This window comes from Galleria mellonella, unplaced genomic scaffold, assembly GCF_026898425.1.
Source record: "Galleria mellonella isolate WM207_F2 unplaced genomic scaffold, CSIRO_AGI_GalMel_v1 utg117, whole genome shotgun sequence".
NCBI lineage: Eukaryota > Metazoa > Arthropoda > Insecta > Lepidoptera > Pyralidae > Galleria > Galleria mellonella.
In genome coordinates, this window is record NW_026441980.1 from 3,701,282 (window position 1) to 3,718,633 (window position 17,352).

The 17,352-nt window shown below is 33.7% G+C and overlaps 1 protein-coding gene across 1 annotated transcript; it reads left to right on the top strand.

Moving 5' to 3' along the window:
- The first annotated feature begins 4,420 nt into the window (after window positions 1-4,420).
- LOC113510570 (proton-coupled folate transporter-like) lies at window positions 4,421-14,804 on the top strand. The gene is made up of 7 exons (XM_031913679.2): window positions 4,421-5,227; window positions 7,377-7,536; window positions 8,720-8,821; window positions 9,803-9,940; window positions 10,458-10,541; window positions 12,749-12,905; window positions 13,900-14,804. The coding sequence occupies exons 1-7, from the start codon at window positions 4,457-4,459 to the stop codon at window positions 14,078-14,080; spliced, it is 1,593 nt and encodes a 530-aa protein (XP_031769539.2). The 5' UTR covers window positions 4,421-4,456; the 3' UTR covers window positions 14,081-14,804.
- Window positions 14,805-17,352: the final 2,548 nt, after the last annotated feature.

A 17,352-nucleotide genomic window follows, 5' to 3' on the forward strand; every position in this document is an offset into this window, starting at 1 on the left:
GTCATAGAAGCCCACTAAGGAAGCGAGGCATAGGTAGCAGCGTCCCTCTTAAAACATCTCTAAAGCCTAACTGCGGTTGCCAATCTGCTTGCCAAGCATGGCAACGTCAAGCTAAACACCCCAAGAGGGAGGCTTATGTTCAGCAGTGGACAATCAAGGGCTGATATGATGACGCTGATAATGATGAAAACCTTAAATTTTATTTTAAAAATATCTTTAATTAAATCGCCTCCTCTCTTCGTTTGTAGCATGAGCATACCAAACGTGACTATGTCAGAGTTTATTGGAGTACAATTGCATTTACAATAAATGTTTCATATAGACGTCAACTCCACAGAGACATTAAAAATACGCCATAAATATTTACTATATTCTTGGTATATTACCTACTGACATCGCTTTTTTGTACTTAATATGCTAAGCATATTAATAGTGTTAAATAATAAAGAAAATTTCACAAAAATCAAGTAATCTTTTTTTTATTATTTTAATATTACATCTGGAGTCAGCAGCTTATATCTAGAATAATTAAAAATATTATGTTTACACCATACATTAGCCAATTACAGATTCCCAATTTGTATACCAGAAAATATTATACTTATTTTTGGAGGGTAGGTTAAATTAAATAGAAAAAAAATACAAAAATAAAATTTATGGAGATACTTCATCACTGGGAGTTTAGCAATAATTAGTGTAAAAGTGTGTACTATTTGTGTGTGTAGTGTTACGTAAACGTGGTGTACAAAAAAACAAAATATCATGTGATGTAAATAAATATTTCTGATATACTTACAGACAGTGTATGAGTAAATTATATAATAATATATAATATTATATATTAAGCTATGATTAATTGAAAATGTAAATATATACAGTAAAACCTCTAATATTCAATTTCCAAGTCAAATCAAATAATACATAAATAAATTAAATTTTTTTTATTATATAAAGGGTTTTACACAATAGAAGCTACAGAGAGCCTCGACATAGAATGTCAAGGCTGTTTTGACGCCGAAGAAACGGCTGTTCATCTTATCCTGGAATGTGAAACTGGCCCCTAAACGTTTAGAAATCCTCGGAACAGTGAGGTCGCTCCGTGAGGCAGAAGCTCCCTGGGATCTTCACAGTGCTTCCGGGCGGAGCTGGGCTGGCTGTACTAGCCATGCGTCATACGCACAACGGCCCAAATGAGAGGCGAAGCGCAGCAAATATAGTCCAATTTACATTTTACACAAAGGTTAAATCAATAATTGATTTATTTTATGGTTTATCCTATTACTGAAATTACCCGTACGAGGGCAAAAACTAGCATAAATATAAAACGTTTTTCATCACACTCATTACATCAGCCGTTAACTATGCACTGCTGAATGTAGTCCTCCATCATAAGTGTTGTGCCAGTAATTGCCACACTTTAAAGGCGGATTGACAACCGCGGTTAGGCCTTGGTGATGTATTAAGAGGGACGCTGCTGCCCATTTCTCGACCAATAAGTTAGTTTTTTATACAACTTAGAATGGCAAACAAGCTGACAACCCACCTAATGAAAAGTGATAACCGTGCCCTATAGACATGAGCAGTACCGTAGAGTATATTGTTTCACCCATGTAACCCCCCCCCCCAATGCGTTGTCATTCCTGAGGAGTTATTTGTCTGTACCCAGTAAATTCACTGTCATATCCCACCCTTCAAATCGAAACACAGCCATGCAAACACAACTGCTTTACGGTTAAAACAAGAATAGGAGAGAGGTACCCAAGCAAACGACTTATGTACAAAGTCTCCCTCTGGTAAAGTTTAGCGGCCTCTTACGACACCAACGGGAAACGAAGGAGTGGCCATAGAATTATGCCGAGACCACCAGACATATATATATGTATATATGCGGTGTCTATATATAATAAATCCTAATGAAATCTTTGTACAAGTAGGTGTTTTTTCATAATACAAAGAGCAAACGAGCATGCGATTCACTTAACGGTAAGTGACTACCGCCGCACATAAGCACTCGCAAAATCAGAGACATTGCAATAGTGCTGCCGGCCTTTTGGTGTGATGAACAGCGTCGCCGAGCCGGCCAGGAAGCGACGACGTTATAACCTAGATGCACTGGAACTGCTTTTAGATAACAGGAAGTTTTGAAAGGAGACAAAGAAGACCTTTGCTTAGCAGTGGTACATCATGGGTTAACAAATAGAGTAGAATGGAACAAGTAAATAAATTAAATAAGTTTGCAATAATATTTTTTTAAATAAAGAATTCAATATTTAAATCCGGAATCGTATTGAAAAGAAAAGAAATATTATGAAATATTATGGAATGAGATATCACGAGAACCCCGTGCTATTTCTCATTCCAATACTGAACGGTGAAATATGTGCGCACTAAATTTATATTAGGAAACAATGGCACGGCACGGCGGTGCCGCGGCGCGCCTTATTCTAGATTTTTCGCCGTTTGCCTAACAGAAAACAATGAGTGTCCACTACTACGTTTTGTTCAGATGATCAACCGCTTTAAATACGTGCGTATCGAGATTTTTTTGAGCGACTACCAAAAATAGCGTTACTAAGTTCGACTATTTTTATGGCTATACGATGCGATAACGTAACTAATTCTGTAATTATTTTTTTTATATTTTTTTCGTGTTTGATAAGATCCATTCCCATATTGATCCCAATCCATTTTGTTAGAATATTAGAAACATCATTGAAACAAAGCCACAAAAAGACAACTGTGCGATTCGAGACGCTGTGACACAAAGCGCCAGACGTTCCCTAGAAAAGACTTCCAGATGAAGTCGAAATAATTATCGTAAACGACAAACATATTTGTTGATAAAACGGACTACCAGTCCCATTGCTATCAATATATTCTACCAGATAAACCTCCACATGATCCCTTCTGGAAACCATTGTGCTAAATCCCATCACGATGGGCTAAATGACCTGCCTTTTCATCTCACCTCTCATCCCCACAGGTGCACGTATACAGATAGCGCAGGTGGGGTGACCATTCCATTATCATCCATTAAAGAACAGCTGCTTTGCGACAGAAACACAAGTGGGCAGAAGTACCCATGCAGGTAACTTTTGTATAAAGTTTTCCTCGATCGAGTCGAATCGAGACTTAATTTAAATAATTGATCAAAACTCCTTAGTAGCACGACTATTATGAAAATTAGTTTTCTTTACCCCCTACTGACGTTAGCAACTATAAATTACTAAAAGGTTCGACAGGTTGGGGAAATCGAAATAACAGATGGGTGGATTACTGTAGTCGGCAGGAAAGTGTTCTATTTTATTTTTTTTACTACTGGAAATACCAGGCGAGTTGGCCGCCTGGTGAAAAATGGTAGGTAACCGTCACCTATAAGGATGCCATAGATATTTCAGAATATAAAATATATTCTGCCTACTTTGATACCAGTCGTGCGTTAGTGCTCTTGAGCATCAAAATTCTTGTATTAGAAACTAATTAGTAGTTTAACTGCAAAAGTACAATTACAAATTGAAAACATAAAATTTGTCTCTGTCAACTTATAAATTGTATGGTTATTCATTTAATATATCATAAGTTAACAGAGATATCTTATTGCTCATCTATTAAATATTATCATTTATTGATTATTTTACCACATATTGAACAAATAGAGAACATAATGAAAAAGGATCTCGTAAACCAAAATAATGTTGTAATATCCACGAAACAAATTTATTCTTTCGCTCTAACTAAAATTGTATAGATTTTAGATGACTTTTCCTTAATAGATTTTTGTTAAATTTACTACACAAATAGACATCCTGGATTCATTTTAATTTATTTTTTATTCACGTAATTATACACTTCATTATATTTATTTTTATATGAACTATATTAAATTTATCATTTTACTCAATGCAAGAACACCCAATGGTTTTTTTTTTTGCTGGGTGAAAATGGTATGGTAACGGGATACGCCGGCGGAGCACCAGTGAAGGGTGATAGATGAGAATGAAAACAGGCCAGTTAGCCTATCATGATGAATTCATCGGGAATTAACCATGATAGTTTCCAGGGGGAACCGCGAGGAAGTCGACCTGGTTGGGTATATTGTTAGCAATGGGATTCTCAGTCTCCATTACTAACAATCCCTTTCCCCCCACACCCAATGGTTATAACCAGTATCTTAATTCCTGAACCTCTTACAATAATAAGATCACCACACACAACCACAGAATACATTACAGTTTTTCTGTTTCATATTAAATTATCGTCACCACATTTAATTGTTTATTCTTTACTATTTGCCTCGGAATCAACCCAAACTGATAATGTGTCATAAATAACAGACTTATGCACTGAATTAAATATTAGCACATACTAGAGTATTTGTTAATATTTAATAAATAAATCATATTCTTACGCAAAACAAGACAATGTGATTACGTTCAGTATTAAAATTGTAGTCACAATGGGCACTGCCGAAGAAGTGCCTCTAAAAGAGAAAACGAAAGAAAAAAAGAGAACGTTTAGAGAAAAAATTCAACATATAAAAGAAAATATTACTTTAGAACCTGTATTAGCGTGTTATGTCGTACCTGGAGTACTGGCCAGGTTAGCAACCCAAAATCTCAACTTGGACAAAGCATGCCGAGTCAATTTGCAATATGGAGACAAAATTTGCGATGCCTTAATAGCAAGAGAGGGAGACTACCAGAAAGAGGAATTGGCTGTTCAAGAAATAATAGCGGCCATGGAGAGCTGGAAGAACGTATTGCTGACTGCTGTGCCGAGCTTCTTGATCCTTTTTCTAGGGGCGTGGAGTGATAGAACAGGCAAGCGTAAGATATGTGTGCTCCTTCCGATTATTGGAGAATTGCTCATGTGTTTGAGTAACATACTCAATGCGTATTACTTCTACGAACTGCGAGTTGAAGTCACTATGTTCTTTGAAGCGTTCTTTCCTGCTATAACAGGTGGATGGATAGCTACTTACATGGGTGCTTTTAGTTATATAAGTGATATATCAAGTGAAGAATCCAGGACATTCAGAGTGGGTATAGCTAATCTTTGTCTGACCGCCGGTACTCCAATAGGATCAGCTCTGAGCGGAATTTTGCTAAAGAAAATTGGTTATTATGGAGTGTTCTCATTAAGTTCCATTTTGTATATATTTAGTATTAGTTATGGGTGGATTTATATTAAGGACCCTGAGAGACCAGTTCCAGAGAAAATCGATCAGGTAAATAATACTATTACTTTTAATATTTTTTATGTATTAAATTTCTATTTAAATAAATAAAATAAATATTTTAGTGAAAAAGTAAAATACATATAACAGTGATAACAAATACCTCTGCTTAGTTTAGGACCTCTAACGCTCGCTAGTTCTAAAATAAACAGAGCTTGTGCCTGTACTATGGAGAGACTTGATAATTTATTAATTGCAATTTATTTTGTAATACTTAAAACATAAAAATACATTTTTAATTGTTAATTCTTTATATAAAGTTAGTAATTTCAAGACGAGCGTCTAGTTAACAGTAAAACAAATGGTAAAATCACCGAGTCCGATATTACATTAAAGAGTAGTCAATTATTTTCTTTTCTGCAATAAATTATTATAATATATATTTCATATTTTAATAAAATTTCTAAACCAATTAAAACTCATGATTGCTAAATGTGTGCATTGTGTGAAGGTGAAGCTGTTTGGTAACACATACACCACCGGAGCGAAGGGAATCGTTAGTAATGATCAGGACTACTTTGCAGCCTCTCCTAAAAAACTATCGTGGTTCATTTCTCGAGAATTCATCATGATGGGCCAACTGACCTGACTCCATTCTCACCTATTATTCCTCACTCGTACCTCGCCATATATACCAACAGCGGAGCCGGTTTTTTATTGGATTATAACGGTATATGCTGGCAGAGAACCGGTGAGAGATGATAGGTGAAGACGAAAAAAGGCCAGTTAGTCCATTGTGATAAATACACCTGGGATTCAGCACAATGGGTTCCAGGAGGTCCCTCCTGGAAGATCCCCACATGAAGATCGACTTGATAGGGTATATTGCTAGCAATGGCCCGCATTACTAACAATCCCTTCCCCCGCAGAGGAATCACAAACTCAAGGGTTAATCCCTTAAAAGCCTGTTTTTTTTAATCTAATTAAAAAATATATAAGTGTACCCTTTACTGTGTTTACTAATGGGGAAAAATAGTAAAAAAAAAATCAAAACGATATTTTTATATATTAATTTTGAAAAAAAAAAATTGGTTACATGTAAACAGTCAAATATTAAAATAAAATCGATTGTAGGCGCCCAATGCGATTTATAACCCCGGTATCAATTTTGAAACTACAGGTATTTAAAGGTTAAAAGAAACGTTACACTACCAAAACAAAGAAGGCGCTAACCAAATTAGAAACGCCTTTTGAAAACAATAAAGGCTACATTCACCACAACTGCTACATTCATCCAACCACTCCATCTGGTATGTTCACCTATAGATCTAAACTAATTGCATAAGCATTCCATGCAATGTAAATTCCATACATATTATTACAGATTTTTTTTTATGCAACTTAGAATGGCAAACAAGCTGACGGCCCACCTGATGGAAACTGGTAACCGACGCCTATAGACATGAGCAGTACCATGGACATAACAGAGTATACTGTTTCGCCCATGATACCCCCCATGCGTTGCCATTCCTGAGGACTCAGGTGTTATTCCTCTGTACCCAGTAAATTTACGCCATATCCCACCCTTCAAACCGAAACACAGCCATGCAAACACAACTGCTTCACGGATGAAACACGAATGGGACAGAGGTGCCCAAGCAATCGACTTTTGTACAAAGTCTCCCTCTGGTACAGTTACATTGATTACTCTGCCATTTAATTATTACACTGTATTTGTATAACAACAATATCAAGTATAATTTGCTAGCACTGATAGTAAAAAGAAAAACAATTATTATATGATAACAAACATACTGCAGATACTAAAAATAAATATTACATTTAAGTTATAATATTTATTATTATTGCCATGCAGTCCCGGCATAGAATGGGCCACGACTTAAGTGTCCCCCATAAGTGTCGTAAGAGACGATTAAGGGCCAATTAAGGGATAATAGTCGAGGGATGGGCAGCAGCGTTCCTCTTAAAACATCACCAAAGCCTTTCAGATAAAAAAAATGAAATTTCTAAATCGGTTTATAACTGACGGAGTTATGAGATAAGAAACAATAAAAAAAATACAATCGAATTAAGAATCTCTTTTTGCAGCCGGTTGAAAATATTATACGACGTGAGACATCGTCTACTGATATATTTTTTTTTATTTCCTGTCAGTGTATAATTATATTTTTTTTTTCAGACAGAAAAAGGCGGAGTATGGAACTTTCTGAAAACATTCTTCAATATGAAACATCCTAAAGACACATTCAACGCTGCATTCAGAAAAGGACCTAATCGACGAAGAACTAAAGCTATTTTGATAATGGTGTCGATTGCCTTCATATATGGACCCGCATACGGTACGTACTACATACATACATACATATTTTATTTATTTATTTATTCTTTATTTCACATACTCAAGACCACTCCGCTGAAGAGTTTCCGTGTTACCTATTTACAAGATAAATGCAAACAAATTGAAATATAATTAATTTAACAAGTGTCAATTATTTAATATTACCGTTTATTAATACATACAATATAGTTTTTGCGTAGATTCCTAAAGCAAATAAACTTATCATTGTTTATGTATAGCACGTAATATATATTAATTCTATTAATATGAAACACCATAAATTCCCAAGTGCCTCATTGGTTTAGAGATTTGGGAATCTTCCAATTAGAGTTTTATAAGTAAAGTCCAGTATTAGATATACATACTTACAACATACTTACCCGAAATATATTATGAATTATCACTAATTCGAAATATCCAGAATTCTTACAATAACTTTGTTAACCTTAGCTTTAATTAACCTTAATAAATACAACCTTAGTGCTTTTAATATAAAGTATAAATAATAATAATTGTTCGGAACTCCAACAAAATATTACAGGCATAGTTTTTGTTATATTCTTAATTATAAATCCCTAGGTCGCTAGTTCATATCCGGCACGAAGGACCAAATTTAAATTGAACTCAATCTTGGTGCATAGATTTAAATATTATTTTATTAGTTAAAAAATCAAGGCATCAAGAGTTAAAAAGCAAACTCACTTTTACATTTATATAAGAATCCTTCCTAATGTTATAAATGTGAAAGTGAGTTTATTTTTTACGTTATAGCGCATAACCAATCACTATGAAATTTGGTATACACATATAAGTTACTTTTATTCTGGTCAGTAAGCATATACCGTTCATGACGGACTATGGTTGGTAAAGGCTACTATAATTATATATTTTTTTTTTATACAACTTAGAATGGTAAACAAGCTAACAGCCCACCTGATGGAAAGTGGTAACAGTCGCCTATAGACATGAGCAGTACTATGAACATAACAGAGTATACTGTTTAGCCCATGCGCTGCCATTCCTGAGGACTCAAGAGTTATTCCTCCGTACCCAGTAAATTCACGCCATATCCCACCCTACAAATCGAAACACAGCCATGCAAACACAACATGGGACAGAGATACCCAAGCAATCGACTTTTGTACAAAGTCTCCCTCTGTAATTTAAAACTTTTAATTTTTCAGGAGAATACACCATCCGCTATCTCTTCACACGATACCGGTTTAACTGGGATGCCTTCAAATACAGCTTGTACAATACATTTTATATCTGCATTCATGCACTTGGTAAGGCGTCAATTTATTTCTCTCTTTTATTTTAATAGTTTTACTGCTTCAAAATGCCGTGCTTGCCTTGTAGTCCTGGCATAAAATAAACCACCCCTCCCTTTCCCCTTAATGTAATTAGAGGCGATTAAAGAAACTTAATAGTTGTGAAATAGAAAATAGCGTTCCTCACAAAACATCACGAAAACCTAACTGCGGATACCAATCCACCTGCCAAGCCCAATCTTCTGGAACCCCCCTCCCCCTCCTCTTTTTTTATTTTTTTTTTATGGGTGAAAATGGTATTGTGACCCCGCCTGTGCTAACAGGATACGCTGGCGGAGCACCAGGGAAGTGATAGATGAGAATAAAAACCCCTCTCCTTTTATTGGAGGCATAGGCCTCTATATATATAGGCAATAGTGGACAGTTAATGGCTGATATGATACACAACATAGTTATAATATATGTTATTTATGTTCATAATGTAGTTAATTTCTAATGGTAACATTTACTGCCTTGCGTAAAATTTACAATCCAAGAACCGACAACCTATGGGGAAGGAAGGTTCCTGAGTAAAGATACTGTACAAGTAAAAGCAATGTATGATGACCCTCTTTGAGAGAGTGGCGACAAATGCATTTCAGAGAGTCAAAGGATGCAGAATGTGGTGGCAGAATGAAGGTGTCTCATGACTGTTCCTTATGGCAGTCTATGGGGAAGGCTTATGCTTAAATGATATGATATAATGATATTGATATTGCTCACAACTTAGGTTACATGTTTATTTTTATTATTTACTTAATTTTCTTCCACTGTATAATTATGTTAAAGTGAATGCTGTGAATACCTATAATAGGCATATGCATTAATATTGTATTATATTTAATGTTTGTTATACCTATATGTTATAATGCAATATGCTGTTGGTGTTCCTTAAATAAATAAATAAATGATGGAGTCCACAGTATAAAAAAGTCACTTTCTTTTTTAATATTCTAGGTGCACTTCTCTCCATCAGTATACTAAGCCGTCGATGGAAATGGCACGATTCAACTCTCGGTCTGGTATCTGTCATCAGCAAGATCATCGGTTCGATTGGAATTGCACTTGCTAAAGATAGCAAGGGCATGTATATTGGTATGTTCATATTTCTATTTGATTCAGAACATAAAGGTCTTATTTTGTTTAATTCGGCTATCATTAATTATAGCGGAATTAAACAAAATAATAATATTTATATATGTATCGCGTGCAAAGATGGTATCTTCAGCAAATTAACTTGTCTGAAGGTATCTCGTTTAGAGATGAAACACGTGTCGCAGAACATACGTGGACAAAATGGTAGTCGGAGTTTGATCGCTAATATGGAAGATTCTAGAACTTTTGATAATAGTAAAATTAATTAATTTACCAGTGTTAGCAGTCACACACATACTAATGGTAGCGGAATTAAACAAAATAATTCTAATCAAATGACCAGCTAGCAAAATAACACCTAGTTCAGTAAAATGTTTGCTTTCTTACGACTTATATTTTCCTAGACTATAAACTAGTTTACACAAACACTGTTACCATGTAATCTCACTATAAGTTTATTTATAATCATAATTTGTGTTTTACCTTACCATTAACTGGAATATCATACTTGTTTCAGCTGTCGCGATCGAGATGTTCAACGCTTCGTCCTTCACAGCTCTGCGTTCCATTTCATCTAAATTAGTGACAAGTGATGAATTAGGTAAATTGGTACTAGACTAACAAATACGTTTTCCATTGAAATAACGAGATCAATTCAGCTTTCGAAATAACGTGGACATCGATTCATTCTATTGAATGCTGTCTATTCATATATGCGAGTAGTATATTAAAAGCTATTAAACATAGGTATACAAATGCAAAGCCCACATGTTACTGCAACTATGTATATACTTGTGAAATTGAATTCCCATAATATCGTAAAAGGTGATTTAGAAAACAAAGCACCATACAACAGTGCAAAAGAAAGAAAATTCAAAATATAACCCAATAACAAGCCTTCTGACAGGCTTGATCTTTCTCAAATGAGAAGAAAACATTCTTTACCTAATGTTGAAATATTAATGAATAAATGGATGGGCTTATACATTTATTTATTATATAAATAGATACAATTTATTTTTAAGAGTCATGTAATAATTTTTATTTCATTTTATTTAAATTTGTTTTAGAAAACTTTGAGTCGATTTTTTGTTGGTACATTTTTGTTGCATAAGCGTTCGTACCAAAGAACTATCTAGTTGATTTACATACATATTCAGAATACTGTAGAATTTGGAAATATATTGCAACATCTATTTATTTAATTACAATATCTATAACAAGAACAAATATCAGTTTTCCAATACATAATATTAAAATGACGACTCGATGAAAATTTCTTTTTTTTTTATTTTACTTTGAAAGGGAAACATACAATACCTGAGACATATAAAATAGTATACACAACTATAACATAAATCAGTAAAGTTTTCACAATAAACCAAACCAAATAATCGAGAGCAGATGATTAAAATAAAAATATATATAATAGTATATACATACATACACACACACACACACACACGCACGCACTCACACGCACACACTCACGTGCACACGCACACACGCACGCACGCACGCACACGAGCACGCACACAAGCACGCACGCACGCACACACGCACGCACATACATACACACACACACATATATACGAGTACATTTTTTAGCATAAATATTCACAGGAACCCAATATATAGATATTAGAAGGGTACCGATATTTTTATTCGATTTTTCAGTAAAAATCGACGTAATAAAGTCTTGGAAAATATTGTTAAATTAATAAAATAACTTCTTGCTTCTTTAAGTCGCTAAATAAAACCCACAATTTCCTTCACCATTCATATTTTGGTTATGACACTAAGTGAAAGGATTTTGTGTGATTTTTCCAATTATAAAAAGGTAACGAAGTCAATAAATTTCTTTTAAACCCACTTTTTGACAAATATAAAAAATAGACTAACAGCGAATGATACATAAACTTACTAGCTTTTACCCAAGACTTCGTCTGCATAACTGGAATAAAAAAAAACAACAAGTAGCCCATTGTCTTTTCCATGTCATATAGTACGTGTATAACAAATTTTACCATGTGGTCCCGGCATATTTATTATGATTGTCCTAATAAGTAACTAAGGGGGGGGATCATTAACGCAGGCGGGGTAACCATTCCATCATCACCCATTAAAAAAAATAAGTAACTAAAGGAACTTAATGGTCGCGCAATAGTCAGCAGCTTCCCTCTTAAAATATCGTCAAAACTGGCAGAGTCTTCTATTATGGAGAAGGTCTATGTCCAGCAGTGGATAGATAATGAATGGCATGATGCTGATGACGATGTTACCAAATTTTACAGTAACTGGTTAAACCATTAAAGCACTATTACGTAATAGATTTGTACTATGAGTATCTGATAAAATTCACTTTGAATTCTTTAAATAATTATATATTGAATTAAATTTTAAGTAACAATAATTACAATTCCTTAGTTTTCTAAGTAGTGCAATTAAAGTTTACATAAATATATAAATCTGTAAGAAATAACCAATCACCAATTAACCTTCCCGGGGGAAAGAGACTGTTAGTAATGGAGACTGAGAATCCCATGGCTAGCAATATACCCAACCAGGTCGACCTCCTCGCGGTTCCCCCTGGAAACTATCATAGTTAATTCCTGATGAATTCATCATGATGGGCTAACTGGCATGTTTTCATTCTCATCTACCCTTAACTGGTGCTCCGCCAGCGTATCCCATTAGCGCAGGCGGGGTTACCATTCCATTTTCACCCATAAAAAAACTAACCTTCCCATGTTTACTAAACTATTTTTAGTTATTTTTTTACATAAAGTAACAATTTCGTTTTTACAGGAAAGATGATATCACTGTTCAACCTGATGGAAGTAGTTACGTCGATGGTGTTCGGGCCCCTATATTCGTGGATGTATATGATGACCCTAAAGATAGATACCAGTTTCGTATTCTATATCAGTATAATACTTACTATACCAACTGTGATTATTTTTGGGTTAGTAAAGGTTTTTTTTTTTTATTAAGTTTTACACAGCACCATTTAATTTTAAATCAATGAAACTTAAAACATAGTTTTCAGGAGTACACGGGTTTTCTTTTTTGATGGGTTAAAAAGGAGGATGATAGGTGAGGATGATAGATAAATCAATTGACCCATTGTGATAATTAATCACATTAGCTTCCAAGAGGAACCGCGTGGAGGTCGATCTAATAGCAATGGGGCAGTTGGACCACATTATTAACAATCCCTTTCTCCCATACACTATAGGTTATCAGATGTAACTAGACTTTATACAGTAATATATGGGTGCCAATATCCTACACATAAGCTGTGATTGCCGTAAAGCAGTTGTGCTTACATGGGTACATTTTGGTTTGAAGTATGGGATATGGTACGGTGGATACAGAGTATATCATAGTTTTCAATAATGGCAACACATAAAAGTACTATGTGCATAATAGTGTATTATGAAATGCCCACGATGCTGTTTATGTCTATAGGCGATGGTTATCACTACCTATCTGGTGGAACGACAACTTGTTTACCTTTTTAAGTATCATGAGCATGTACTATTAATATCACAGAAAGCACGACGTCCATGGTATCCCACATGCGTTGCCATTCCTAAGGAATATGATGTTATGCCTCCGTACACTGTAATTTCATGTAGTAACTATAATTATGTAGATCTGAAAACTGCTCATATTATATTTGTATGGACATTTAGAAATGAAAAATATATTTAAATGAGATCTAATAAAAATTTGTACCCTTGTTTTTTACTAAGAAATAAAGCTAATAAAAATATAATATTATTTTTAAAAAGTTTAATATCATTTTAATAAAAATTCAGTATTTTAAGAAAAGTTCAATATTTTAATAAAACTTTCAATATTTTGATAAAAATTCAATATTTTAACAAAAATTCAATATTTTAATAAACGTTCAATATCTTAATTAAAATTCAATATTATATTACAATTTACAGATGGTTCTTCGTGGACAATAGGAGAAGTATACGTCAAAGCAAAAAAGAAACCAATGAGACAATAGAAAAGCCAGACGCTACACACACATCGACCGACACTGCAACAAAAAATGAAGACTCTCATCTTACAAACATTGATTTAGTTAATGAAAATGTATTAGCAGAGAATCTTCACCCTTGACCCTAATTTTATTTTAATTTATAACTCAAAAGAAGAATGACATATTGCCATCGTAAATTCTCAATTTTGTGATTTCTCTGTATTATTATTTTAATGATACATTACATATACAGAAAAATACATGGCCAATAGAAAATCTGTTCTTGTTGGAAGTCGCTTAAAAATAGACTGCTGTTTTTATAACCATGTAATGGTTATATTTGCAACGAACGGTAATACGACAATTTTACTTTTTATTTTAAATATATAAAATAAAACAAATTTAGAACTTAGATTAATGTAATCTTCGCTTCGCTCAGCGGAGACCAATTTCTTAATGTAATATTTCCTAATTAAATTAAGTTTACGCTCAATTATAAGTTTATAGTATATTTTATTACTAAATAAATAAATATTTACTGTTTTATTTTTATAAAATGCATAATTAAATATTTTTAAAAGAAAGTTCTCGTAACATTACATTGAACATTGTACTCTTATTTTATCTATTTAAATTTATTCAAACAAAAGTAAAGGACTTTATGGGGATGCCTTATACTCAATAGTGGATAATTTATATGATGATGATGATGATGATTCCAGAAAATCCAACTCGAAATCTGTTGTATATTTTATCTTGATATAGGTACCCTTTAGAATAAGTTACCTATTTTTAAATTCTACGCATACAAAGTTGCGGGCAAAAGATAGTTTACAAATTTAAAATAGACATCATTACAACGTATATCGACAAGACTTTCACTGTCAGAAATATAATAAAGCATTATTTTACTGGTTTCTACTTGAGTACTAAATAATTGATAGACATATCACATGCCTAAAGACTAAGGGAAGTCAATAGTCGTGGGATGGGCATCAGCGTCCCTCTTAAGACTTTACGAAAAGCCAAACTCTGGTTGCCAACCCGCCCGTCAAACGTGGCAACTACTGGCAAATCCCCTAATTGTAACTGCCATAAGGAATAGCCCCGTTCCTTATGACAGTCTATGGAGGAGGACTATGTTCAGCAGTGAACAAATAATAGAAGATATGATAACGATATCATATTCCTACATTTTTTTTTATAGAAATTACCCCATTATTAACCACGTCCACAATAACTTACAGCGGAGCTGTTAATATTATAAATATGAAAGTGAGTTTGATTGTTTCATAACTCTTGGAACCAAACAAAAATCAATAATAATACCTAATTTGATATATACGTTCCATATGGAATAGAGAAAAACATAGGCTACTTCTTATCCTGGTCAATGAACATTATCCAATCACGCGGACGTAGTCGTGAGAAAAACTAGTCTTTATAAAATACTAAACAACGCTATCTAGTCTCAAACGAAATAAACCTTTTAGTGTATTCAACTTGAGTACCTAGTACGTAACTAATAGATATTTTTTAGTAAATAAACACGTGATGCGTAGAAGGAATGCCCGGAACAATATTATCAGATATACTCATAAATAGGTACTAATGTCTGTTTAAGTAGACTTGAACTCACAACCATTATAAGGTGAGTCAATTTTCTAAACCGTTAGGCCACAGAAGCCATTAATACGAATATATACTAGTAATTACCCACGAAAGATTAAGCCCTGATTAAGATGTTTCAGAAAACTATGCAAAGAAATTAACTCTTTTGAGTAAAAATAATATTTGTTACAAAGGCTCTCACTGGACACCGTAAACTAATTATGCACATAACCCAACTAGTCCTATACCCAAAAACCGTTGAATGATTTTGCCACGATGACAAAGAAACGCTACAGCACTTAATTTGTGGCTGCAGCCCACTCTTACACAAACGATATATATTCTTTCGTTAATGCACTTGTAAATTACATTGTTAATGCATTTATAAATATGATATATAGGAGATATATACGATATATCTCCTTTATAAAATATACTTTACTTTACTTTAGAACATCTTAAAATTTCCATCACTGACAGGAATTTGTAGTGAACCTTAAAAAAAAAGCAAGCAAAATAGATCACAGAGGTCGCAGCGCTACAGTTTTTTCGCCTGACAAAGCCCATTTCTCAATAACAACAGTATCAATGACCCCATTGTCACCAATCCTTTCTGATAATAATATGATGAAATTGTCTTACCTACTCAATTTAAAAGCAAATACAAATTGATTGCTACTGTAAATAGCATTATCTACGTACACCTCCATTACGGTTACTGTAGTAAAGGAATACAATACAATATGTAAATATGAATTGTTTAACAATTAAACAGTGATAAGAGGATATCTTACATATAGAAGGTGTTGAAAAAACAACGATTTGAATTAGGTTTTATAAGAACAAATCTCAACATTATCAAAGTTCTTCAAGAAAGATAAAATTCAATAGAAAGATATTTTATATTCATTTTAGAGTTTCGCGTTGTATGATTTATGGTCTACAGGTAAACAGTATGTAAACAGGTATTACGCTACCATACATACATACATATCTATTATACTTATTATAGCTAGCCTGTTTCCCATTAGGGTAAGTAGAAACAATGGAACGCCAAACGCCTCGATTTAAACGAGCCCCTTTCGCTTCCTCCATATTCATCATTTATATTATTAATCTATAATAATGACCTAACCTGATTGAAACGGGGGGAAAGGGATTGTTAGTAATAGAGACTAAAAATCCCATTGCTGGCAATATACCTAACCAAGTCGACCTCCACGCGGTTCCCCCTGGAAACTATCATGATTAATTCCTGATGAATTCATCATGATAGGCTAACTGGCCTGTTTTCATTCTCATCGATAACTCTTCACTGGTACTCCGCCAGCGTATCCCGTTAGCGCAGGCGGATTTACCAATCCATTTTCATCCAACAAAAAAACCTTATTGAAACGTTGAAATTATCCAGATAAATTATCATTCAGATAATTCCTGTTTCTTGTAAATCGTAAATAGATATAATGAAAGTAAATTCTTCAATTATATAAACATTACAGAATCAACAAAGACGTATGTCCTATAGATTGCAATAATACTTATGAAAATTGATTCAGAATTGACGATAATATCTCGTAACATTCACACAAAAAATAACATAGTAGCGAGGATTCCTATAAATTATCATTAAAGAAATTAAGATTTAATAACTTGAATTTAAAAAGAGCAGTAAAAATGAGCAAGTTCAGTTAAATTACGCACTCTTAATTAACTAAATCGGTTTTGTATTCAAATACCATTGCGAAATCACAATTATTTTTATTTATAATCTTTTAAAACACCATTCCAACAACCATTACGA